The sequence below is a fragment of the Symphodus melops genome (genome assembly GCF_947650265.1).
Source record: "Symphodus melops genome assembly, chromosome: 8".
Taxonomy (NCBI): Eukaryota; Metazoa; Chordata; class Actinopteri; order Labriformes; family Labridae; genus Symphodus; species Symphodus melops.
In genome coordinates this window covers 23,800,321-23,825,808 of record NC_136698.1, presented here as the reverse complement: position 1 = coordinate 23,825,808, position 25,488 = coordinate 23,800,321, and the positions used below count along the sequence as shown (strand labels likewise).

At 39.4% G+C, this 25,488-nt stretch overlaps 1 protein-coding gene across 4 annotated transcripts in view; it reads right to left on the bottom strand.

The window, feature by feature from the left end:
• The window catches only part of LOC306828741 (uncharacterized protein), a 130,537-nt gene that overhangs the window by 63,321 nt on the left and 41,728 nt on the right, over window positions 1-25,488 (bottom strand). Inside the window, exon 1 of one of the 4 annotated variants that reach the window (XM_079351357.1) lies at window positions 4,500-4,770. The exons of the other annotated variants lie outside the window; for them this stretch is intronic. Within the exon in view, the coding sequence (XP_079207483.1) occupies window positions 4,500-4,557 (58 nt within the window). The 5' untranslated portion in view covers window positions 4,558-4,770. Of the gene's footprint in view, window positions 1-4,499; window positions 4,771-25,488 lie in introns of those variants that run through there. 4 annotated transcript variants of the gene reach the window in all.

Here is a 25,488-nt window from a genome sequence, read left to right as displayed (position 1 = left end):
TAGACATGTCTATGAGACTGTGAGAGGACGTTTCTATCATTATGTTTGCTGCAAACACGGAGAGAGTGAACAGAGAAAAGCCGACGGTTTGACCGGATCACGTGTTCCCGACTAGGTCGTATGGATCACGGATCAACTGTGTGCTGACAAAAGTTAAAAGGGGCGCGCCACGCTCGTGTGTGTGCATGTGTGTGCGTTAGCGCTGAAGTGTGTGTCAGACTCAGCGTGCAGCAGAGAGAGTAGCAGGTAGCTGCAGCTACGTTAAACGTGTTTTATACTCATGGCATAGTTTTGATGATGCAAAAAAACAAAAAAAAACACTAAACGAGTCCTCGAGGCAGCAAAAATTCCTCTATGAATTTTTGTAATCGAAATATTCGAGGAATCGTTTCAGCTCTAGTGACAGCATTTACAAAATGCTGACCACCATGGTTGGGCTTAAACACTGAAACTACATCCATGTTTTATAAAGTCTCTGATCCTAAAAAAAGTATATTTCAGCAGCAGGAATGGTTTCACAAAAAAATGATTGAAGGGGATGAAGTATATTTTTGGCTGGAAACATGTAGAGTTCATTTGTGAACAACTCGATGTACCTTTGAGTGTGTAACATCACTCAGTGATTATATAGGACCATTGTGTGGTTGTGTAGTGCTGTGTGGTTTATCCAAGTTGGATGTGTTCGACACTTCAGCAGTAAATCTTTTGTGGCAGGTTTTACAGACGGGGCTCTGTCGTCTCGAGTCCCTGCTCATTCTCAGTGTGTTGAAAACGCTCCCACACTGACGACTTCACTCATTACTTTTTATTTCTTTTCTTTTTTTTTTTTTTTACAATTTATTTGGTAAAGCAAAGCTTGATGAGGGCAGCACATTATCACTCTGTTTTCATTCCCTTCAGGTTGCTCCAAAACCTTTTGTCCCGGCGACCTTTTGTCCTTTAGTCAACTGTTATCGGAAAACTGGTTCATCCCTACTTATGAGGAATTGAAATATAGATCTGCAACTATGAAAACCGTTGCTCTCTGTGTTAATATAGCATAGATTGATTCATGTATCTGAATTGTGTAACACCAAGGGAAGTGACAAAACTGCCTACTGAGCTTTAACTGTTTCAACATGATCAAGCATTTAGGAAATCTACCATCTTCAGAGATGACTAACTGAACAAACTAAAAGTTGTGTAATACAGACTTCATAAGTCCATCTGTTGTCTGATTCCAACAATATGAAGTTTTAGATGTTTCAAAGGCTAAACATTCTTCAATCATCACTCTGTCTGTCAGTCAAAACTAAAATTATCCACTGAAGTCAAAACTGGAAGGTGCAACACTGGATCCCTAATAGTACAATATAAATTGTTGGGTTATGTTTTATCAACACTGATGTTAAATCTGGTGAAATGCTTGACTCCATATAAACCTAAACTTTTGCAGTTATGGAGAATGCAAAACTTTCAATAATCAATGTAAGTCTTCTAAAAAGACTTCTTTTTAATAGGTGGGAAAAAAGCCGCCTGCTGCAGCTGAAGACGAGGCTGATGATAAACATGAAACCAGAAGAAGAAGAAGAAGAAGAATGGACTGAGAGGGAACAGGAGGCGGAGCTTCATTGAGAACAACACACTCAGGTGATGTGGGCGTCTGTGGAGTTGTCACAACTACTAACCCCTTTCAACATTGTACTCACTTGACCTCTTGTTCATATTTTAAAATATAAAGAAAAGAATACTAACATTAATAAAAACGAATGAACAAAAAATAACACAAAAATAAGACTCCTTTAATTCAATTATATATTTGATATTTCTCGAAAATAAGCTCCTAAAATTAAATCAGGCTTATATATGTGGCGATGCTTGTCATGACGTTTGATTCTGTTTCGAAACAAGGCTAAAGCTTCTCTGAACTCAGAGTTGAAAAGACGACTATTATCTGACAGTGACATGAACAGTGTCAGATCAAACAGGGCTGGCCGTGGAAGGTGAGAACAGGAATATATCGAGTGTTACCTGCTGGGCATGTGGTGTTAGCCCAGAGCTCGAGTTAGCCACGAGGATCATTCACAGCCAGCGTCTTTGATTCTACCTCGCACGTCACTAGTATTGCTGTAAGTGATTTTTAAGCTAATTATTGGACAGTAGCTAGAAGCCAGATTCGTTGGTCTCGTCCCATAAAAAAAACCTGCGTATGCAGCAGTAAGGGCTAGCTGTCATCTGGCTGGAGGATAAACTGCTGCCTCAGAAGCTCCTGTCTCTTTTGGGCCTCTGTACCAGATCGCTTGAGGTGAAGATCTATCTTCAGATGGAAACATCTTATAATCAGAGGCTGCTTTTTGATGTAAGCCATCTGATTCTGTGTAAGCAGAATTTACTACTGACCAAGCATATATTTCACCTTTCATTAATGTCCTTAAGACGAGCTAGAAACAGGAAAGCAAGATAAACTTTTCTCTCCTCAACACTCACTTTAGTTTGGTCCAAAATTGGGCTTCTTTTTGTTTGGAAGTTTGTGTGGTGTCTTGCTGCCACATCCTTTACCTCCCTGCCCCTTACAGCAACCACCTGGCCGACTCATGGAAATCACCTCAGTAAGGTACTCTCCACAATGTGTGTCAGAATTCATCGGTTTGCTTCCTCTCCGTCTGCCGGTCTAACATAATCCAAGGTTTAGTTGGTCTTCACTCAGTGTGAAGAAGAGTTAGCGGAGAATAAATGGAGCCATGCCGAGTATGACAGTGTGGCTAACATGCAGTCTGCGTGCTTCAACAGCCTGACCAAAATATTTCCAGGTTCACCAATTATACCAACACGTCCCTTTCAACATTTCACCCCTCCAAATTTGAACTGCTTTTACCATCATTATGGGAAGCCCTGAGGCACTCTGGGGCTAAATAAGCGATGTGCTGGTGCTGCTGGGAAAAAAAATAAAAATAACGAGAAAACAACATTACAACAAAGATGTAAACAAGCGGCGGCGTCAATCGTAGCATGAGCTGACACGTCTGCGTGATCTGTGACTCCCATAATTAACTGTCAGTGGTGACAGTGTTCAGGAAGGTTTCACATGAAGGTGAGTGCTCGACTCACTGGCTGAAGTCAAACCCTCTCCATGTTTTAGCAGCTAACACAGCTTACTCCGTGCAGCAGTTACAGTTGTCTCCATGCAGAGAGATATTTAACTGAATCAAAGTTTGTTGAAGAAAAGACGCCGATCTCACAAAGGAAATTTAAACACAAGACATCTATTACAAGCTCTGTTGATTCTGTCTGAAAACAGCTTTAGTTGTGGGCGTCTGTCGGAGATGTTTTAATTCCCTGCAGCTCAGTATCGGGGAGATGAATCATAGAAAAAAGAAACAGAAGCCATGATCTCGACAGAAGCAGCATCATTTGAGGAGTTTCAAACACCGTACAGTGCAGCATACAGTAAACAAATGAGGAGAAATGCCAGATTGAGATCCTTTAATTGTCCGTTGCATTGCTAACGACCTCATTATCTAAAGACTGATGGGAAGTCAGCGTGGTCCAGGCGAGGAACCGCCTGTGTGACAGCCATCTGGCTACTGTGGGGGGGGGGGGTTGAGTGGAGGTTGGGGGATTGGTAAATTAACGCCACAGCCATCATGAATTCTAAGCACAGGCCAAGACCAATACCCCGCTTATGTGTAAACCCATTCTGACTCTGAAGAGCACCTCCAGATTGAAGATAGGATTGTGAATATACAAACTCATGTTCACCTGACAGTTTCACTGTCATTTAAGCTGGAAATGTTATCCACAAGACAAAATGAGTGAACGCAGAGCAGGAATGAAAAAAAGGAACATTAGCCTGGTATTTAGTTAAAAACTCTCTCACAGCATCTAAATCAGCGAGTTTCACTTCATCCAGGGAATATCTCCTGATGATTCTAATTTCATCAAACTTTTAGGAATGAAAAGGATAAAGAGCTCGTACACAGATTGACTGAATATTCAGCAAACACACTTTCTAACTGTACGTGATGATGTTCATGCAGGATGATGTAACATCCAAATCACCAACTTTAAAGTTTGCCATTAAATCAATGTTTATGAAACAAACTTTTAAACCTTCTCAGTCTTTTTGGATTGATTATGTCTGAGGGTATGAACACTTCGATCAAACCAGAGCCTCCGCTCATCATTTTTGGATCATCTACGACCTTCAGAGAACTAAACGCGGCACAGCACACGCTCTCCTCTTATTGCTTCACAACCAGGAAAATAAATGAAGTCTTATTTCATAGAAAAGTGCAACTCTCCCTACAGGACACATTTTGACTCTTCTTTTGGAAAGGATAAGATCTGTTGACATTTTTCAGACTTCCAGACTTCAACACCAACAGAAGACAACTTCTCTCCCAGGCGGAGATGTTCTCTTTGTGCACAATCAGTGGAGTGCTCACTTAAATGTGTACGCAATATCATTTAGTGTATATCAGGTTTCATACAAAGTAAAGGGCAATAACTTCAGTACATACCGATGGACAAACTTCTGCATGAGTCAGCTGGCGACAGTGATTTGTACTCACTGCCCATTTTTCAGTCTTTGTTGTGGCTGTGAGACGACTTCTTCTCTTCACTTGTAAACCCTCAGATTCCTGCTGTTTGCTCTACTTCCTGTTAACATTCCTCTGTCTCTCCCACTGTGGTTATATGAGCGGCTGGAAAACAAATCTGTGTGTCCAAATAGAAGTTAGGTAGTAAAGAAGTGGACCTTCGATTACTGCACTCACTCTCAGCTGTATCCTGTGTTTTTGTTTTTGAGGAAGTGATTAAAAAAAAAAAAAAAAAACGGCCAATCACAGCAGCACAGAGCAGACACGTCACAGCAGGAAGTCACACAGTGAAGAAGAAGAAGAAGAAAAAAAAAAAGGAAACTTGGTGCATTCTTCATAAAGGCCGTGTATCAGAAGTTGAGACTCATTGGGGAATCAAAGGTTTAAAAATGCTAAAGAAGTGTGAGGAACATGCGCCTCTTTGTTAAATGTGAAAATAAAACAGGAGCATGTAAGAGCAAAGACTGCTCTGCTAAAAAACAACACTGTGTTGCAACAAGCAATCATGTATGTTCACTGCTGGGAAATGACTCACAGATTAGAGGAATTTCCCCATCTTACCGCATATTGACTGAATACTGTTACTCAGTAACAGGTTGTAGTTTCTGTGTGATATTCAATTTTACGTTTTCAGGCCCAGGAAAGTGTCTCGTGAGAAGAAAAGTTATCAGTCAAAAACCATCAAATCATTTCAGTCGTTCTATTTTCATATTTAAAGACGAGACAGTGCTTCAAAAATCTCAGAACAAAAACTGGATGAGATTTGAAAATATAGTTCCGTAAATTCCGGACTATTGAGCGCACCTGGATATAAGCCGCACCGGCTAAAAATAAGTAAATAAATGTATTTGTACATATATAAGCCGCACTTGATTATAAGCCACAGGCGTCCACGTTGTAACAAGAGCTATTTACACAGAAAGACGTGACACAAAAACATGTTTTTAACTTTTAATGAAATACGTAGGCTACCGGTAACATCCGCAAATACGAAGCCTACTAACTGGAAATCCTTTATCCAACAGTGTCTGTAACACGGCTGGTGATAAAGATTACAGTAATACAGTCCTACATTTCACAAGAAAAAGTCCATCCATTCACTGCCTCAGAATGACTTCATAAATCACTTCCTCAGTCTCTTTTTCGTTGTCGCTGTCAGTGTCAACTTTATGTGCAGCAGCTCTGTTAGCTTCTTTGACAGCCGGGGCGATCGCCTTTAACTTGAAAGCTGCATCATATGCCTTTCTCTGTGTGTTTTCCATGATGAGGGCGCGTGCATGAAGCGCAAAATGACTGATATTAAGGTCCGATGTGACGAGGTCAAATGTTTTTGCGGCAGAAGCTCATTATCCCCCCCAAAAAATCCATAAATAAGCTGCATCGTTGTAAAAGCCGCAGTGTTCAAAACGTGACAAAAAAGTAGCGGCTTATAGTCCGGAATTTACGGTACTTCAAAAAATGTAATCGGGTCTGTACCATTCCTGTCAATCCTGCTCTGTCAAAAGGTTCTTTTTTTGACTCTTTTTTCCAACCTGGATTGGAGCTGAAAGTAACGTTACAGTTTGTTGTCTCGTGCAGGGACTCTCAAATGTTTGTGGACCCCCAGAGTCCCATGGAGTTAAAACACACACCATTCAGCCTATCCAAAGAGTGGCATTAGAACAGCACAACAGAAACACTAAAAGCACGACACGTGTAATCTCCTGAACGTTTTGTTTGTATTTGAACAATAATGGATGAGATGTGCTATTTTAGAACCATGTTTCCCATTTCATTCAGCGCCTGCCTGCTTAAAGAGAGAATTGAAAATAAACTAAAATGTAAAGGACGATATGAGATAAAACAGTCAAATGATAACTAATATCAGCTCATAGGGTCATTCTATGCCAAGTGGTCCAATGCTCCCCACCTCAACATCTCAGATTTCGATTAAAATTGCAAGGCCAACAATTTCATTTGTGAAATCGTTAAAAAAAAATGTAGATAGGTATTGTCGTTTTCAGCACTACAAAGCACAGAGCCACTGAGTAAAGGCCTCCTGAAAACACCAGTCCATTATGGGGAAACATGGGAGTACTGTATCTCAGGACCTATAGCACCAACAGAGCACATGTTCATTTCAGCCAAGTACCAACTTCTATACCGAATGTCACCAAAACCTGAGATGGTGAGGTGGGGCAGATTTCTAACATTGGACCACTTGGTATGGAATGGCCCAACATCCAGTGGTGTTGTGACGCGTATCAGCTGGTAGATAGAGGATAGCTACTTCTATCTCCTCTGATTCCCATCAATAATTGATGGGCGAAGTTTAGTTGTATTCTGCAATTCTGGTGAAGGGATGACCCTTTTAACTCTGTTTCTAATTGGCTAGTACACACTGACTAAATATGCATCGTCTCACATGTCACCGTTTACAACAGAGGCTGTCTATACTCTGCAGGGCACACCACTTAAAAACATTTGGGTGAACAATGAAGAGTCTACTCTCTCCTTTAGACACCACCACACTCCTGCTGGTAGCCAAGGACTACTGGCCCTGTGGCAGGTCACTGACACTCGTTTGCCTCTTAAAGGTCCCTTGTTCTGCTTTTTCTGGTTTTAGATGTTCTTCAGTGTGTTTTCCACGAGTCTATCTATTTGCAGAAATTCAAAGTCCTGCATGGAGCGGTAGTACATGAAAACAGGCTTTTTTCAAACATTAGCGATTGTCAACGTACTTTAGTAACACACATAAAGTAGATGTATGAAGGGACGTTTAAACTTTATGAACTGTAAACATGAAGTCAGTGAACGCTGACAGAATTAATCTGAAATATCATGAAACTTTTATCCCTAAATCGTCCTAACTTTAGAAACTGTTTCAAAAATAGATGCTATCACGGCATCATTTACCCTACATGTTTTAAAGTCCAATTTAATTTTACCTTTCAAGTGTTAATGTTTTTTTCTTCTTATGATTTAAATGAAAACAAAGAAAGCAATGTGCAACAACAAAATCAGAACAACATTTCCTCATTATTCATAAATAGACTTTGAATCCAGAATCAAAAACCGGTTCTGAATCGAGTCAGACACCCAAAGATTCACAGCCTGAGTAATGACACAACTATTTACCCTCAAATGGGGAACCAGTGTGCTCTGAATGCTTTACATTATTGTGGTAAAAAAAAAGAAAAAAAAAAGCTCTTAATATCCACAGAAGGGCTGAAGGAAAAGTATGGTATTTCTAGCTGTAATGGCTAACTGTTCTCTGTCTGCTCGAGCCGACAAGAAAACCAAAATCCTTGAAGTTGTGGGGATGGCATAGGTCTACACTCTGCCTAATTAAATGGCACATTTCCCTCTATTAATGACAAGCACTTATTAAAACAAGCATTCACATCCAATCCACTAGATAAATGACTTTACAGCAAGTGCCATGAAGCCCATTAAATTGCTTCTTTAGAGATGGATCAGGTCCAAACTCACAATCAAAGGATTTGACTGGGATTATCTCCGATTAGAAACACTCAGGGACAAATGAGGAGATGACAGGATATCATGCATTGAACGGATAAATTAGCACTCACACACCAGACCACATTTGCGATGGCTGTTAGGGAATAAAAGGGGGGGAGGGGATGGAGGGCTATAAAGCAAAGAACAGCCTTCAGTTTTTAGTAAACCAAAAGATACATGACCAAAGTAAAAGCTCCCCCCTCTTAAACCTCCTGCCATGTTAACAAAGTCGAGAAAATATCCAGTGAAAACAGGCACAAAGTCAATCATGATTTAGCTTTCACTTTACAATCTCATGTGGAAACATTTTCATGTCCACTCCCCATTCTTGCAAACATTTTAAAATGGATTTGAAGTGTTTTAAATGGGACACATTTTATGAAACATAGAGATCACTCACATATTCCAACAGCTACTGTTTTGAAAATATCCTCATAATGCTAAAACATTGAAGGCATCTTACTTGTTCTCAAAGTCCAAACCGACTGTCTGCCTAAAAAGAAGAACGATCATCGACTCTTTTTTCAACTGTTTCAGAAAATATTGATCATGGAGGAGTGTTAGGCCTCCAGCAGTTCCTTTAAAAAAATGCTGCTCCACAGAATAAGCAATAAACCAAACCATTTTTAACCAAACATATTAAATATGTGAACTTCATTTGAAAACGAAAAGTTAAACTGCTTTTTTTTTGCACAGTAGATCTTTTAGTTCCTCTCTAATTTGAATATTTAAAAGTTAAGTAAAGCATGCCTAGTGCTGATAAAACACTTTTCAGATGGATAAATAATGTAGGCAGCGGTTAATGTTAGCATGTACTTCTTTGCATATTTTAAACCCAATGAGGACCTTCATTCTATCGCATTAAACATAGGCTTTGGCTGTCTCTCCGACAGCAATAAAAGGAATTTGAGAGGGTTTGCACATTAAAGAAAAGTGACCTCTGAACTCAACATAATCTTCTCTGTCATGCGCTCACTTGTCAAGCTATTTTCCCTTTGTGCTTCGACTAGGTGGCATGGACAGTATGAGGCACGACTGTACCTGCAGCGCCTGCTGAAGCTGAAAAGCTCAATTCATCTACTCTTTGATCTGATTCAGCGTCATTAATGATGAATGATGTGACTTACAGGTTGGCTTTTTGAAGGATTTCCTTTGAGTATTTCCGCTGTGGACTAAAAGTTAGAAAGCTCAGTGAGTATCTGTTCATTGCAGCTCTATATTTGGATATTCTATCCTTGAGAAATTAAGAGATCAGAGGCCTGTGGGTGGGGAAATGAACGGTTCTGCTTAAACTTCTGTCTATACAGAGATTAGATGTTTACCTTGATCTCAAAAGTTTGAAACTGAATGATGTCAAACCTTTTGTCTTCAGCTTTTCTTTTAAACACCGTTGAGCAGCTTTAGTAATCTTTTGAAACAGAGTCTAACCAGAGGCCTCAGGGTGAACAGGAGATATTCCTTTTCTGCAGGGATCCTGTCTGAATCACAAGCAGGGTTAAAGTTAGTGAGACATTTCCACTTTCCTTTTTTTTCTTCTTCAAAATGTTTTAACAGCAAGCTAGCGTCTAACTATTGCATTACACTTCGGACACAGTGACAGCAGTCATTGTGTGTGGAGGGGCTTGAGTTTCCCTGGAGCCCCCGTCGTGTTTACTGTCAAACAGGTTTGCTGCTTACTGAGGAATGATCTTTTTATTTTTAGATGATATTTTTTACATTTTGATTTTTTTTTTTTTATCTGACTTTACCTCAACTTTATTCTTCAATCCTGTTTTTGTTTCCATCATTAATTTTAATTTATCATTTCTTCTTGCATGTTAGAAAACAATAGTAGTGTAGCGTAGTAGTAGATGCGTATGTCCAGGTTTGAATCCTACCTGTGGCTTCTTCTTCTTTTTTTTTTAAAGATTTATTTTTTCCCTTTATTGGAGAGAGAGATAGTGGACAGAGTCTGAAGTGAGAGAAAGAGAGGGGGGGAATCGACATGCGGGAAAGAGGACACAGGCCGGATTCGAACTCGAGCCGCCCGCGTTGAGGACTGTAGCCTCCATAAATGGGGACGCACACACTAACCACTGCGCCACCAGCGCCCCTGACCTGTGGCTTCTTTAACGCAGGTCATTCTCCACTCTCTCTCTCTCTCCCCCGTCTCTGACTCTATCCACTGTCCTGCCTCTAAATAAAAGAAAGAAAAGGCCAAAATAAACTAAAACAATAATATCCATATTCTGCACAAGAAGGTCCATGATGTGTTGCAGTTACACACACACACACACACACACACACACACACACACACACACACACACACACACACACACACACACACACACACACACACACACACACACACACACACACACACACACACACACACACACACACACACACACACACACACACACACACACACACACACACACACACACACACACACACACACTGTACTTGTCAATGGAACTGAATGCTTTTTGATCGTCCCACCTAATCACAGCTTAAAGATGTCAGCTGCATTTGAGATAAGGAGAATTTGACATTGGCTGCTGCCTACTTTGTCTCTGTCATCCAACTTTACTGCCGTGATTTACAGCAGAAGCTGACAATTTGAGTGTGAATGAGAGCGTTTCACAGACACCTCCATCTCTTACACCTTCTGGTAAACAATAAACTGCTAAAGTTATTTTGTCCTCGTCTCCTCCCCCACTATTAACAACGTTCCATTAACAAGCACTGCAGGGAACACAATCTGATCTTTTGGATTATTCACCGACGCTCTGCTTGCTTCCAAAAAAATACAACGAGTTATTGCCACAAAGTTTGAAGGCAAGGTCAGACGTTCAAGGTTGCAACATGGTTTAAATATTCAAACTTGACCATGTAAAGTTTCGGGAGGTAGAACATTTTCACTCCATTAGTGAGGGGGACAAGCATAATTATGAAAATGAGATAAGGGAGAATCAAAATGACCTGATTGAAAAAAAGAGAAAAGTCCTCCAGTGCAGAACTTAGTTTGATTGATTCAGAGCAGATGAGCCCAGGGCTCCACTGTTGGCAGCCCAGGGTTCATGCTGTAATGATAGCTTTATAATTAAGATTAAAGACCAGGGAGCACAGACAAGACACCTGAGTGGTGTTGGGGGCTTCTCCGCTGAAACTGGGAATAATTGAGGAGAAGTCCCTACCTCCCCAAAGAGTAGGCGGCTGCTGTTATCACTGAATGCAAACACTGGATGGCACCGACAAACCTGAGCGAGGTTCACTCATCAAGAATTCTGTCAAAGTGCATCCAAATGTACAATCGTAAAGCAGTACAGACTCATCTATGGATAACTGAAGTGTATAATTTTAAAAAATTGAAGCAAAAGGCATGTGTTAAAAAAGCAGATTATGTGTGATTATGATGATTCACTCTACATGGGGCAGATTGGGGAGCCATCTGGGCAGCAGCGATGACTGAGAGAGACCGACTTCTGCTACTAATGAGTTGGACAGCGCCAAAAGAACAACCGCATATCCAACAACTTTATTCTGTTAGCTTTGAAAAGATGGTGATTCTTTTTCCTCCGGAGTTCTCCACACTCTTTGAGGAAATGGGGTAAGTTGAGCAGAAATATCTCTGCACATACACATCCCTCGTTAAATGACACTTTCAGTCAGTCGTCTGCTTTTCAGTGTTTCGCCGCAGCTTGTCGAGGTTCATGTTCAAAGTGGCCATCATTTCTCACCTTGGCTGACATCTCCTATCTGATGAGGGTGAAGTCAAGTCGCTTAGATGACTAATAATCATATCAAAGGTGCCATGTCATGCAGCAGATTTAAATAAGAGGGTTTGGGCGAGCATTTGCATGCATCTGTATGCCTGGGCTAAGAGGCTAATGTCATAAAGTACGCCGCAGACATGATTTAATGTAATCTGTCATGTCATATGCTAATCTTCAGGCTGCTCAGCAACACACAGCATGTTAGCGCGGGGAGATTTCAAGGAGCACTGCAGTAAGTCAGAGGTGTGGAGCTGCACAGTACCAGATTACCTTTGACAGAGAGCAGTTTGTGCCTAACTTATTGTGCCTGACACTGTAAGGTACACATACTCCCTTTTCACGTGTTGCTAACGTTATTTTAGAACCAATACAGGTTGGATTGACTCCATTTAGCTGTTGTTTTATTCTGAACACTTTGGGCAATTGGGCATGTCAGCAGTTTTATTCAAAGACTGTTAAGAAGAGCAGTAGTTGTTAAACGCTGATCTGGGTTTTGGGAGAATGATCCAATCTTTTGTAGAAGGATTTATGGATCTGATAATGATATCAGTCTTCTTAAAGCTAATCTTCTTAAGGACAATTTATATATATATATATATATATATATATATATATATATATATAGATATATATATATATATATATATATAAACATGTCTGGTCCCAACTTCCCAAAAGCAGAGAATTAACATCAAAGAGATTACACGTCTTGTTTGGTCAAATGTAATAACAGCATAAACAGTGAGCTTTTGTTACATCCAGTGTGGTCTGTGTCTCTGAAAAATGGATTATGTGTTGTGGTTTGTCTGAGCTCAGGACCTTTGTTGTGGACAAGGCCCTACATGATATGACTGTGTCATATTTTATGCAATTGGACAGAAATGAAAAGAGAATCTGCAGCAGCAACATTTACTGTAAACTGAGAGTAAAAACATTTTCTAGATGAATCACTGATTGTATTTTCAGTTTTTTTTTGTGTGCAAATTTCATTTTGCAAAATGAATTACAGCGAGGCAAACAATGAATAACAAAGTTGTGCATCTGCACGTTCATCATCTGCTTGATGTGACCTTTTCTTGATGGGGGGGGGGGGGGGGGGAAGAGAGAGAGAGAGAGAGAGAGAGAGAGAGATTCTCTTTTCAAAAAAAGTAAAATTTGCACACACTTTCATCATTGTCTCACAGTACATATGGAAAAAGAAAAGAGCTAAATTTGGTCACAAGTGGCCCCGCTGCCAAAACACCAAAGAATGAAAAATAAATTCATTGGAGGAAAATGTCAGGTACGAAGCTGTGCAAGGGACTTTGGAGGTCTGACAAGACACAATTACAGACCGGCCCCCTACTGAGGACCGGGATGTGGTATTTTCATGTTGGTAGTCTCTCAAGTAAGCCCACAGCAGCGTGACACACCACTCTTTGATCTATTTGGAGGGGGCGTGTGATGCATCCTTCTCTGGCTGCTGATATAGTGTGGGAATGAATGTCAGGACAAAGTCAGCAAAGGGCCAGCACTCGCCCAAACACACGGCTGATACACACGTGTTTAAACGTGTAAACCTGCGTAACACTGAGTGTTCCAATGATCCCTAGACTGTCAAATACATCTGTTCATCGGAACTTTTTTTTACTATAAAATGATTGACTGTAACATTTTACGTAGTAAAAACTCAACAACAACCCACTTCCTCCAGTCCCTTCAAAACACACCATATATTCATATTCTTTAAAACACACCATATATTCTTTAAAACACACCATATAGTCTTTAAAACACATCATATATTCTTTAAAACACATCATATATTCTTTAAAACACATCATATATTCTTTAAAACACACCATATATTCTTTAAAACACACCATATATTCTTTAAAACACACCATATATTCTTTAAAACATACCATATATTCTTTAAAACACACCATATATTCTTTAAAACACACCATATATTCTTTAAAACACACCATATATTCTTTAAAACATACCATATATTCTTTAAAACACACCATATATTCTTTAAAACACACCATATATTCTTTAAAACAACCATATATATTCTTGTACACTCTGCGTATCCTGATATAAACAGCTTTCTCTCTCATCTAATAATCTCTCTAATTATTCATAGCCTGCAGACAGCCTGATAAATTGCTTCTGGTAATTAAGATGACTAAGTGAGAAGTGCAAAATGGTAATTTATCCTTGCTTGACAGAGTTAAGTAAACCTGGTTATAAAACTTGCCTAATTAGCTGTCTGAAAATAGAGCAGGATGGTAACCAGTGAACAGGAAGAAGTATTACAGACTTGCCAGGTGGTCAATTTGCTTGTTTTTCACCTGAACTAACTAAATGTCTTTACATATTACGACGATGTATTCAAAGCCCCTTAATGTGATCTCTTGTAATCCTGACTCCACTCTGCTTTATTTGATCCATGTGGAACGATGCTCAATGAAACATCAGTGCTTTATCGTCGGTCTTTCGAGGCGTGGATCTCGTGCCGCCAGAGTGGTGGGTGTTGATCCCAGCAGATCAGATCAGCTGGTGTCTGTTTCATCACTAATCTTAAAGAGGCTTGGAGACTGTTAGATTACATGGAGGTCCGTAACCTTAACTTGTGACATTTATTTTTTACTTTCTTAACCTGACAGAGCTTTTAGCTTTAGCATTACGTTTGTTAAGATCTAAGCTGCGGACTCTTCACCAGAATTAAAGAGGAAGTGCTGTTTTTGTGTTTGGTGAAAAAGTCCATTATATATGTCGTCTTATTTACAGTGTGTTGTTTGATATAGTTTCCATTTAAAAGCCTGTCTTCAGTTAAGTTTAGCCCCTCTTATCTTGTCCGGCCATTAATATGAAGCTTCATCGAAACACCGACAAACAACCTGTCACAGCCAATACACGGCCCTCGGAGACACGCACAATAACCTTTCCCAACATTGCCCATCTCAGCGAGGGTCTGCCACATGCTCAATTGCATTGCATGTGACACCAGACTCGGGGGCAGATTTTTCCCAAATATGATTTGAGATGATTGAAAGGTTTTTGATTTAAAAGTGTATTCTCTTAAGCTAAGTGCTCTCAGAGACCATCAAGGAAATTTAATTGCCTCACTTAAAGAAAAAAAAAAAGCAGGTTTTCTGACCCAAATCATATCAGATCTTAACATCTCAATAGAAACGCATGGAATTGGATGGTCAACTGGGCGCCTAATGTCATTGGGAAATGCAATTTTCTGATGGCATTTCCTACGTCTGTCTCACCGAAAGCACAAGATTGATCAAAATCTTAATGAGCCATTTTCAGAAGTGGACTTTGGCTTTGGCTTTATGGTAGATTATGGAGCCAAACAACCGTGGATGTTGACCTTATAAAAGGAACGGTTTTTTTCCCCCCTATTTTTTTTTTTAAAAAGGAATAGTCGGTGCACTTAGTAACTGTGCACTTATACAACAGCAGGGGATTAAAACAATACAATACAGTATATGTGCTACACTAGCACTAATACTGCAACACATAGTTTTATTGTGAAGGCATAGACACTTTGCCTTGTGTGTCTTGTCATCTGTAACACCAGGCTTAATAACACCTAAACACAGCCCTCTTATTCCCATCCTGCTACACAGAAAGGTATGAAGTCCAGACAGACTGCTGTTGGATAGGAACAGCTATAAGTAATGCCAAGCTCTGGCAGATCATCCCAGCCTCTTCAAATATGATGGAGATGTTATCAGAGTCGAGAGTCGAACACATAATAAACCTGATATGGTCCAGAGAAAACTGCAAAAAGCATGATCGAGTTTTGTAATAATAATGATAAAAAGGTTGAAGCGTTTCAGCGTTAGTCTGCTGAATATTAGTCAAGAGCACACTTCTTTTCAGCAGGCCTTACATCTGTGTTGGTAATTGTCAACTAAGAGCAAAAGAACATTGTGCATTCCAACAAACCACTCAACACTCCCAGTGAGAGTGACACTTTTTCTTTCAACCTTGGCTTGGCTTCAGAAAACAGGGAACAATACTAGTGTGGCAATGTAAGCTAATGCTGTCATTGGAAACATGCTCCATGTCATTAAAAAAGCCTCTTCTTTATTGTGGTACTGCATTACTGTCCACATGTCACTCACTATCACTTCAAGATCTGCTGGTACTACAAATGTTCATGTAATTGGGCCTAATTGCATCAGTACTTGTTCCATTACTTTAATGTGTTCTGTGAAATGAGTTCAATCATGCTCAGAGGTGTAGGCTGCCAACATGCACAGGAGCCCAACCTATAAATTGGTGGTTGATATTACCAGGTTGCTGTATAATTCAATGCATGTTATTCCAGTATGTTACACATGAGACCAACATTTACATGGACTTGAGAATCTTTGTTATAATCAGGGTTTTTTTTTAAGCGTACTGTGTTTTTGTTTGTCCATGTAAACATCATATCCTGATTTTTCTGCCTGGAGAACTACGAAAAAAACAAACAAACAGGATACTGTGGTATGTATATGCCATACCCCCGTTTCTGAAAGCTGCCGATTACCTGCTCAGGTGCAACCTTAGCCAAGTGACGTATCAGCCAAACAAACATAGCTGCTGTAACCAGAGCGTCTGGAAATACAAAGCGAGTTTTGTCTTTCTATGTTAAAATAATTCATTAGAGAAACAAACAACATGCAGTAATCAGAAGACATTTGTCATTTAATAAATACAGGGTAATAATAATAAAAAAGAAAGTTTCTCGCACAGTACATCTAAACAACTATATTCCGAATATGATCAAAACTTGGACAAGTCTCATAACTTTGATTCTCGAGTCCATGTAAAGGATGCTGGAGTGTGGAAGGATTGGTTCCATCCAATGTTGTGTTAGTCTTAGCACTATCTGCAGCATACACCAGACACACTAATGGTTGATAGTGGTTCATGATGACATTTGTTTTCTTTGATAAAGTTGTTTGACGAGGTTTTTCATGCACAATACATTTCCAAACATTATATTATGCATTAATCCCTTTATTGTTATTTGTTAACTGTTTTCTTGAAACAACAGAAACAAAAATGTATTAGTATCCTCAAAACTCCCGTATCAGTGTTGCTCTAATACACAGTCTATTTTGCCTATCCAATATTTTCTGACATGGTCGGGTTTTTCCTGACACCTTAGAATATTTATAATACTGGTCTAGACAAGAGAAAGTTCACATTTGGCTTGGTTAAATCAATTGAAAGTAAGATGTGTAAAAGACAAAGCCCACATTTTTGACTGAAAAAAACAACAAAAAAAAACCCTCTCCACATCTGTTGACAGACACCAGAAGCCTGTGAGGAGAGGAAACAAACAGGCTTTTAGCTCAATATGAAGAGACTCTGTACTCCTCCACTGTGCAGAGTCCACAGGCTGACCAAAGCACGCCTGGCATTACGTGAACACAGTAAGAGGACAATGAGCCTGGCCGTTGCTGACAACATATTGGCATAAATCTTCATCAGTACGGACTCCGCCAACATATCTCATGATTTAGAAAGTGTTACCCCCTTTCTGCCCAAAACAACAACACCTGAAGTGCGTCAGTCCTGTATGGACACTTTAGACATGGTCAGAGATTACAGAGAGAACGCCACAGCACGCTCTGGACTCTGTTTTATACTTTGTGACAGTAGAATCTCTCTATGTGCTGCATTATGGTTTTATTAAAGTCATCTCATTTCTTATTTTATTTTCTCTATCTTATTCACTATTGTCGTCCTGGCCTCAGTCTTTTTCTTTGTTTAAGACCATTGTTGTCATTCTGTTACATACACAATATATCAACACATTGACTCCTTTCAAACACTGAACATCACATAACTGCAGCTCCTTGTACCAAGACATCAAGCTGTTGAAGTCCAAGTGTCATTAAAAGACTACTCTTACTCTATTCCAAACATTTCTTTATATAAGAACAAGTATATTTTTAATTGCATAGATTTAATTTGTTATTTTTTATTCTAAAAAAAAAAAATATTCTAAAAAATAACAAAATCTCAATCTTTTCTAAAAATCTTCTAAATCCTGTTTATCTATCTATCCATCTACTCTTTTTTTATTTTAGATAGAAATAATTGGTCAGAATGACTGGTAAAAAATTAAATTATCGGGATTATCAGCCGTATGCTTTAATGTATGAAACATTTGTCTAATTCAACACAATATGGTCAATTCAGTTTATTAATAGCTCATCCAGGATCACTGTGTCTGCAGAAGACATTTTGTATTCAAACGTGAACATCCAGTTGGAAGACAGAAATCAGAGTAATTGACCAAATGTTTTATATGGTCAGAATCCTCCAGGCTAGTAGTGATACCAGAAATGTGAACTTTTACAACATCAGTAAATCTCAATGATGACATAGCGGTTACCATGGCAACACAATGGAAGTCCTACGCATCCATTACCGAGTGATTTTTCTGTTTATGGACAACAATTGAAAGGAAACGTCTTCATTCTGTCTAGATTGAACAAACACGCTGAACAGTCAGAATTTGTGACATTTAGAAGGTCCTCTCTCTTCCTATCTATATTTGTACCAGCTTTGGGTTCAAAATTATATCCAAGATCTGTCGTTTTTAAAGCTTCAGTCATTTTCAAAATAAAGTTGGTTTCAGTTTCAAAAAAATGAATCAAAAGTATCAAAGTTTGAACATTTTTACAACCTTAACATTCTTCTGTTCCTGCATTTAGTTATCAAATAAGGGCCAGAAAAGAGGTTTGACCCTTCTTACCTCACTAGAGTTGACCTCTGACCTTTTCAATTTATAAGAAGCTACATTCTGCTTTCTGTCATATTCCAAAAGACTTCCACAAGACTTTCCGGAGATATGGTATATCTCAATATAAAGTCTTCATTATGGTTCAGGTTCATCTTCATCATTTTAAATGATATAATTCATTTTGACATAAAAACAGAATAATGAATGAGTGCACTAATGAAGAAGCTACGAATACCAGAACCCAAACATGAAGAACTGTGTGATCCAAAGTGAAACTGTTATATCTCCATCATGAAGTCTAAATTTAAAGCATCGAGACAATCCTCAGTGTCAACTGTTTTTAAAGTGTTACGCATGCAACATATTTTTGATGTGTTGTGATGTTTACAGACATCTCAGTAGATGCAGATCAGCAGCAAAGTGCAGTCTAGTCAAGCTCATCACAGGCTGTCCTTGAGGCTTTGAAACAAGATCCATTTAGATTGTATGGCAGAGTAAAGGAATATGGCCTATAATATCTACAACAGCTTTGTAGATAATGATCAGATGAAGAGGTCTTAGGAAAATAGCTTGAACCCCATGCTGATTAGGATCCAATTATAGGGTGAGAAAAAAAGCTATAATTAACTTTAGGGTGGTGTTTCTTCTGTTCCCTCCAACATAACGCTGGTTTGTCATTTCATTTGATTCCAACACTCTGAACAAACGTGACTATAAAAATACCATGAAACTAGTGTGCTCTTCTGCATTTATTTCTACTGTTTCATATATTTGTATATGTAATACATTTCCAAGAAGCTGTGATTTTATTCATTGCCCATATATTGAAATACAAAAAGCAGTCAGGTGACGAAGATAATTAGAAACAGTAAAAAAACAAAAAACAAAAAACAGTTCCATCATTTCTGTGTTGACCACTTTGGGTTTTCACATCCGCATGCTGGCACAATCAACAGCTAATAAAGAGCTGCTGAAGTAATTGTCTTTTCATAGCCATTTATCTTGTTATAAGAATCCAGATATCAAACTGAAGGAAATGTCATCAATAGAAGACCAGAATAAATGCTCATTTTAAAGATGCTTCATAAGAGGGCCGCAAATTGACAGTCAACATTTCACTGATGGAGCGGAGCATCGGCAACCATGGTAACAGCAGTTTTCGGATTACCCTCCTATTTTCTGTAGAAAGACATTCAGGATTGAAAACATTTTCAAGGTCTAAATCTTTGAATTTCCCTATTACCAGATAGTTCAGCTCATTTCTTTAATGTACCCTTTGTACATGTTGTGTTTTTTATTATTCTTTATTTTTCAGTCTTTAAATTAAATTTTACATATAGAGAATTGCTTCTATTCTATTTTATTGAACTACTTGCCATCTTAGCCTTATTTCCCATGTTGACTGTTTGGCACCAATACACAAAGACAAATTCCTTGTAAATAAAAATGTGCTTGGCAATGAAAACGATTCTGATTCTTATATTTGGTAACTGAACAAATACATTGTTTTTTTATTTTGTTCTTAAAGAAAGCAGTAAACTCGTACATTTTACAAAACACAACAGTGTATCATGTTGTTGTTTCCTGTATATATGTAAATATGCAACACAATTGATTAACACGTTTTTATGAATATTTGTTTATGTTATTGTAGGGAAAACTAAAATATATGGAATCACAAATATCTTTCCACTCTTTATTTTATTTTTCCATATGTATCCACTTCTGGTAACGACTAAAATAAAATTCCATTTTTATTCCATATCTGTGTCTTTCATCTGCATCTATTTCTATTGTATTTCTCTCCCTTAATGAAAAAATGTTTTTTTTTTTGTTGCTGTGTTATATTGCTGTTTTTGTAACAAAAAACAGCAATATAAATTTCCCCCAATGCGGGATCAAAAAAGTTCATCTTATCTTAACTCAATTATTCCACCTTGTGTAGAAGGCTGGTTATAAGAGATATCTAAGCTGTTAAAACAAGTACAACATCTCTGTGAATCTGGGGAACGTGTGTGTTGGTTGACAGCCGACACAGAATTCAATCCAAAAATCTGACAAAAAAGAATCCACAAAGATCAAGTCGAGGTGTAACAAACAGGACTGAGTTAACGCCAGCGTTTCCTGTTAGAGTCTTCCCAGGACTGTAAGGCCTACTATGGTGTTTGTTTGCCATGTTGTAATGAACTAGTTTGATTCACTAAAACCGAGCTGCCGCCGTCACACTGTGACAGCAGAGCTCACAGCTGCCGGGGAAATAAGATAAACTATTAGAAGATGAAACAGAGCTGTCGGTTCCCTCTCACTTGAATCAGGAACTTGTTTGCCTCTGCACAACCTTCAGGAAACACACAAGGCCTCGGATGGTACCACGAAATGACGCCCAGACACCGAGTGCAATTAAGCCCTGCGTGGCATGGGCAGCCATTATGTATGAAATCAAATTACCTTCATTAACCTGCCAAGTTGGCTGAAGGCGTCACTACCCACTGGTTCCTTCTCCGCCCTCGCCGAGGAAGATGAATGACAAACCAAAAGAGGTGTAGCATGCTGATATCCCTGTGGAGTTCTAATACAACATCCCCTCCCAAAATTTTCTAATGCATTCATGCTCATGGAAACCATTTGTGCTGCCCGCACCACGTATGTTCTAATGTTTCAAAATGAAATGCGTGGCTAGAAAACAATATTGCATGGTATGAGATAATTAGCTCTCCTGGCTTGACAAATGGGCCAATACCTATGTGCATACATGCTTTTGAGCGCTGCATATGTTGCCTTTATGAATAGGCATTGTGCCGCATCCCCTGTTGTAACACATATTTATTGTCGTAATGCCTGAACAATGGCTGCGCAGAAGAAGAAAAAAAAGCTAAATTGCAACATACTGTCAGCAAGGATCGAGACAATAAAGATACAGGATCAGTGAGGAGGCCACATCACTGTCAGAGAAATACAAGGAGGTGTTTTTCTTTCAGTGTTTTAAAAGGTGCGCAGACTTTCTACCACTGACCTCATTTTCCACCGTGCAGGATGTCAAACAGGGTTCGTTTCACACCCGTAAAGTCTCCCCCACAAATACTTATTTCTCACAGGAAAACAGGAATCAAGTTAACAACAAAAAGCAATCCTGTCTGGTTGTGCGCATAATCACTGGGCCTTATGTAAAATTGCCAGCAGAGGCACCGAGGGGAACTGATATTTGTGGTGACTGGCTATCAGAGGCAGCATCAGAGGTAAGTGATTCTATTTAGATAGATAATAAATATGCGGTCATGGGGAACCTATATCCAAAACCCACATAATGACTTTCTGCTGTGGCTGGAGGAGAGCAGGTTTGCCGATCTGTCTTCACAATATTCACAGCAATTTGCTCCCCTTCATCCTTCTCAGTGCTAATTCTATTTCCTCTTCATTACGAACACCATATTTTTAATGAGAGAGGCCTTTTCCCTGAGTCCAAACGTCTCCCCAATTCAGGTTTTTATCAATCACACAGAGGCTTTTAGGCTGGAGGCACACGGGTATCACATGGTGAAATCAGTCTTGAATTCCACTTAGCCGATGCACTGACTGATTGGGGAATTAGCTTGAATGTTATTGAATGATGGTCTCAAAACTGTTTTCAGACAACTAAAGAACAAAGCATTCAATGATCTTAAATGAAACAGTGTTTTATATCTTAGAATTGAAGAGGTCTTAATGTTGATAGAAGACTGAAGCGATTCTCATCAAATTCAAACTTCTATTTATTTGAAATCCATCAAATATGTTGGACCCTCCGTCTCTAGCTCCTCATGTGTGAAAACCTATGACGCTTTGAAAAACACATCAAATCAAACTGATTTTACACCGAAAGTCACACCTTACCATTCACACACTGATGGTAGAGGCTGATAGGTAGAGAGACTATCATAAGAAAGTAATCCAATCATTCACATTCACACACCTCCGACGAAGCAGGGAACTGATTTATTGGTTGCTGTTCGGATTTTAAGGAAATCATATTTAATATACAGTATATATATTAAATATGGTCATGACGAGGTTTCATTTGGAGACAAAAAAGAAGGAACATGAAGTAGTTCAGCTTATCGTCATCGGTTCAGCCGAAGACAACAGAAGTGATATCTTAAATAAACCTGGTTAAATACACTTTGTGTTTGAAATGTGCTCTTCAGTAAACTTTATTTACGTAGTCTTCACTAATGCAGGTAAAGACGACGTTTTCTACACGTCGGTCCCTGACTTTAGTGATCTATCCTTTAAAATCGGAGAGCGTTACATTGCGTTGGTAGAGTGTAATACAATCCTACAACCTCTCCACATCTCATTTCTCATCTCATCTGGACGTCTTCACAATCCCGGCCGACGTGCTGCATTACAGTAAAGGAATCATGGGTACTATGTCATTGATTGACTCTAATAGGTTACGGTAAATCACGGGGTTTTTTTTCCCCTCATCAATTACTCTCATTTATTTAGTGGACCATAACTCTATTTGTGAATGAAAACCTTATTCAGAAGACAAGAAAAATTAGCTTGTGGGTGCTGGATTGTTGGAAAAGGAAGAAAATGAGGTGTCTAACCCAAAGTGACATTTACAAATTACCTGTTAATTTCAACTGGGTTGAGGGATGATAGGACTGAATTACACTGACAGGAGGGTAACCGGGTAATGAAAGCCGAGTCTGTAGTGGACGAATGGGTAACCTGCACTTAGAGACAAAGTGGGTTTATTCCATGTGAGCACCTCGAGTATTTTCTTATCTGAACTGTATTCTGTCCACAGAAACCTGAGGGGCTCGTGCCAGCCTACAATCTACTTTTAGACCAATTAAGCGGAGGCCGGATGATGAATAGTTACAATCAGGCTTGTTTCAGAGGCCGGTGCTCAGGAGGATACTAACCATGCACAGAGAGTGTGAGGGAACGTCCAGGTGTCAGAGTGCAAGGTGAAGTGGCGAGACTTACAACAGTGTCACCTTGAATCTGTCTCTGCTAATGTCTGCTGGAGAGAAAAAAAGTCCTTCTCACTGCTGAGACAACAAGCACGAAAACTGGTGTCCTACACCCCCCATCTCCCCGCGCCCCCCCGTGCCCAGAGCAAACATTAGGGAAGAGAAAACAGTGCCAAGTGGAAACGGGTGACATTTGAATTGAATACCTCAATAATGGATGCAATCTCTCTGTAACCTCCATTTAGCTGGCAGAGCCGGAGCGGCACAAAATCAAGACAGAATCCCTCAGGTCAATGGAAACAGAGGACGTTGGTTAATGATGCCTGTACTCCTCTGAAAGCATCACGCTAGACGCAAGAGAGGAGATAAAAGCAGCCGTGCCTATAAGAAGCAGACAGAATGTACTTTTCTGAAAGGTTTCCTTTAGATCCAGGTTCCAGGAAACCTACCATGCTCATTTGATACTCCATATCTTTGTACCAGCACTTCATTAGATCAGTTTCCCATGAAACATGGATCTTATCTGACTCAGTTCAACTTTAGCTCCGTCCCTAAAGGACCACCTCTCCAGAAGTCTTGGCCTCCTGATCGGCCATCGCTCTGTAAGTTAGGGAGCTTCAGCTTAAAATGTTATCAGACTAGATTTTTTGTTTGTTCAGATTGGAAACAACTTTTCATCAATCCCAGATCCAATAGGCTTATTAGATTCCTATTTATTTACACCACGATGGCATTAGTCTTTAAGTTGCAAGCTTGATATCATACGTTTAAAACACAGGGGACATTATTTAAAGCAGGGAGGAAAATATAACTTTTCTATATTGATCTGATTTTATGTCAATTGTCTCATCAGAAGTTTTCACAGATCTTATTTCCGCAGGCAAAAGCAACAGTATGAAAAATATATAATGATCTCTGATTACCAACAGCTTGCGTGTAAAACAAGGCCGGGCCACGATGCTCTGCTACCTGTGCTGCAGAAAGTGACTGGAGCAGTGTCAAATAAGACGGAAACACTCAGCTCCACATTTTACAGGATGAAACATTTTCTAAATCAACAGCATCAATGTTTCCAGCATTATACAAAAAGTTGTTTTAATGGTACGACAAAATCGATAAATATGTGACCAAGTCCACACAAGCCAATTCATTTGTCACTGATCCAACGGCTGTAGGTTGTAATGCAAACATTCATGTTTGAAAGTCTTCTGGCTTGACCTAAACTCACACAGAAAAAGCAAAAGCTGAACATTTATTCAGAAGAGTCTAAAGCCGACTTTCTTTACACTTCTATAGACACCTGGTTCTTCAACATGCCGTCCACCTTTTATTTGAACATCTGACATCGCTGCATACTAACACAGAAAACAAGGGAAGGCGTAATTGGTCCCCTTCAAACATAACTTTTCAGTTGGTTTTGTGCCGTCCTGTTTTCCAGCTTCTCTCATTGGTCAGTAGTTTCTTACAAATGTGAGAGAAAGGAAGAAAGACACAGAGAAGGAAAACGAGAGATAAGGTCAATTAGGCCTGTGTTCTGATTTGCTTGAAAAAGGTCACCCAAGTCTTCACAGCAATCTTACTATTGTAGGATACTTGCTGGAAACTCCTTAACAATCTCTGCTGCGACTAGACTCCACCCTGACCTCTTTAGAGAGGCCGACCCGGCTTCTCCCTCACTCTCGTCTGACCGGAGAAAACTAATGAGTGTGAGGCTGTGGGTAAAACCTAATGGGGCTCAGTAGTTTTTGCTCCGGGCTGACTGCTGAAAATGAACATTTAACCACAGCTCCAGTAATTGAAAAAATGACAAGCAGTACATAGAGGCCATTGCCCCACACAAGCACACTCACACACACATAGCACCCAAATTATTCTGATTATTTGCCACCTCCGGATTAGAAGCGCCTCTCCACACTGTCACTTACATCAACAACCAGG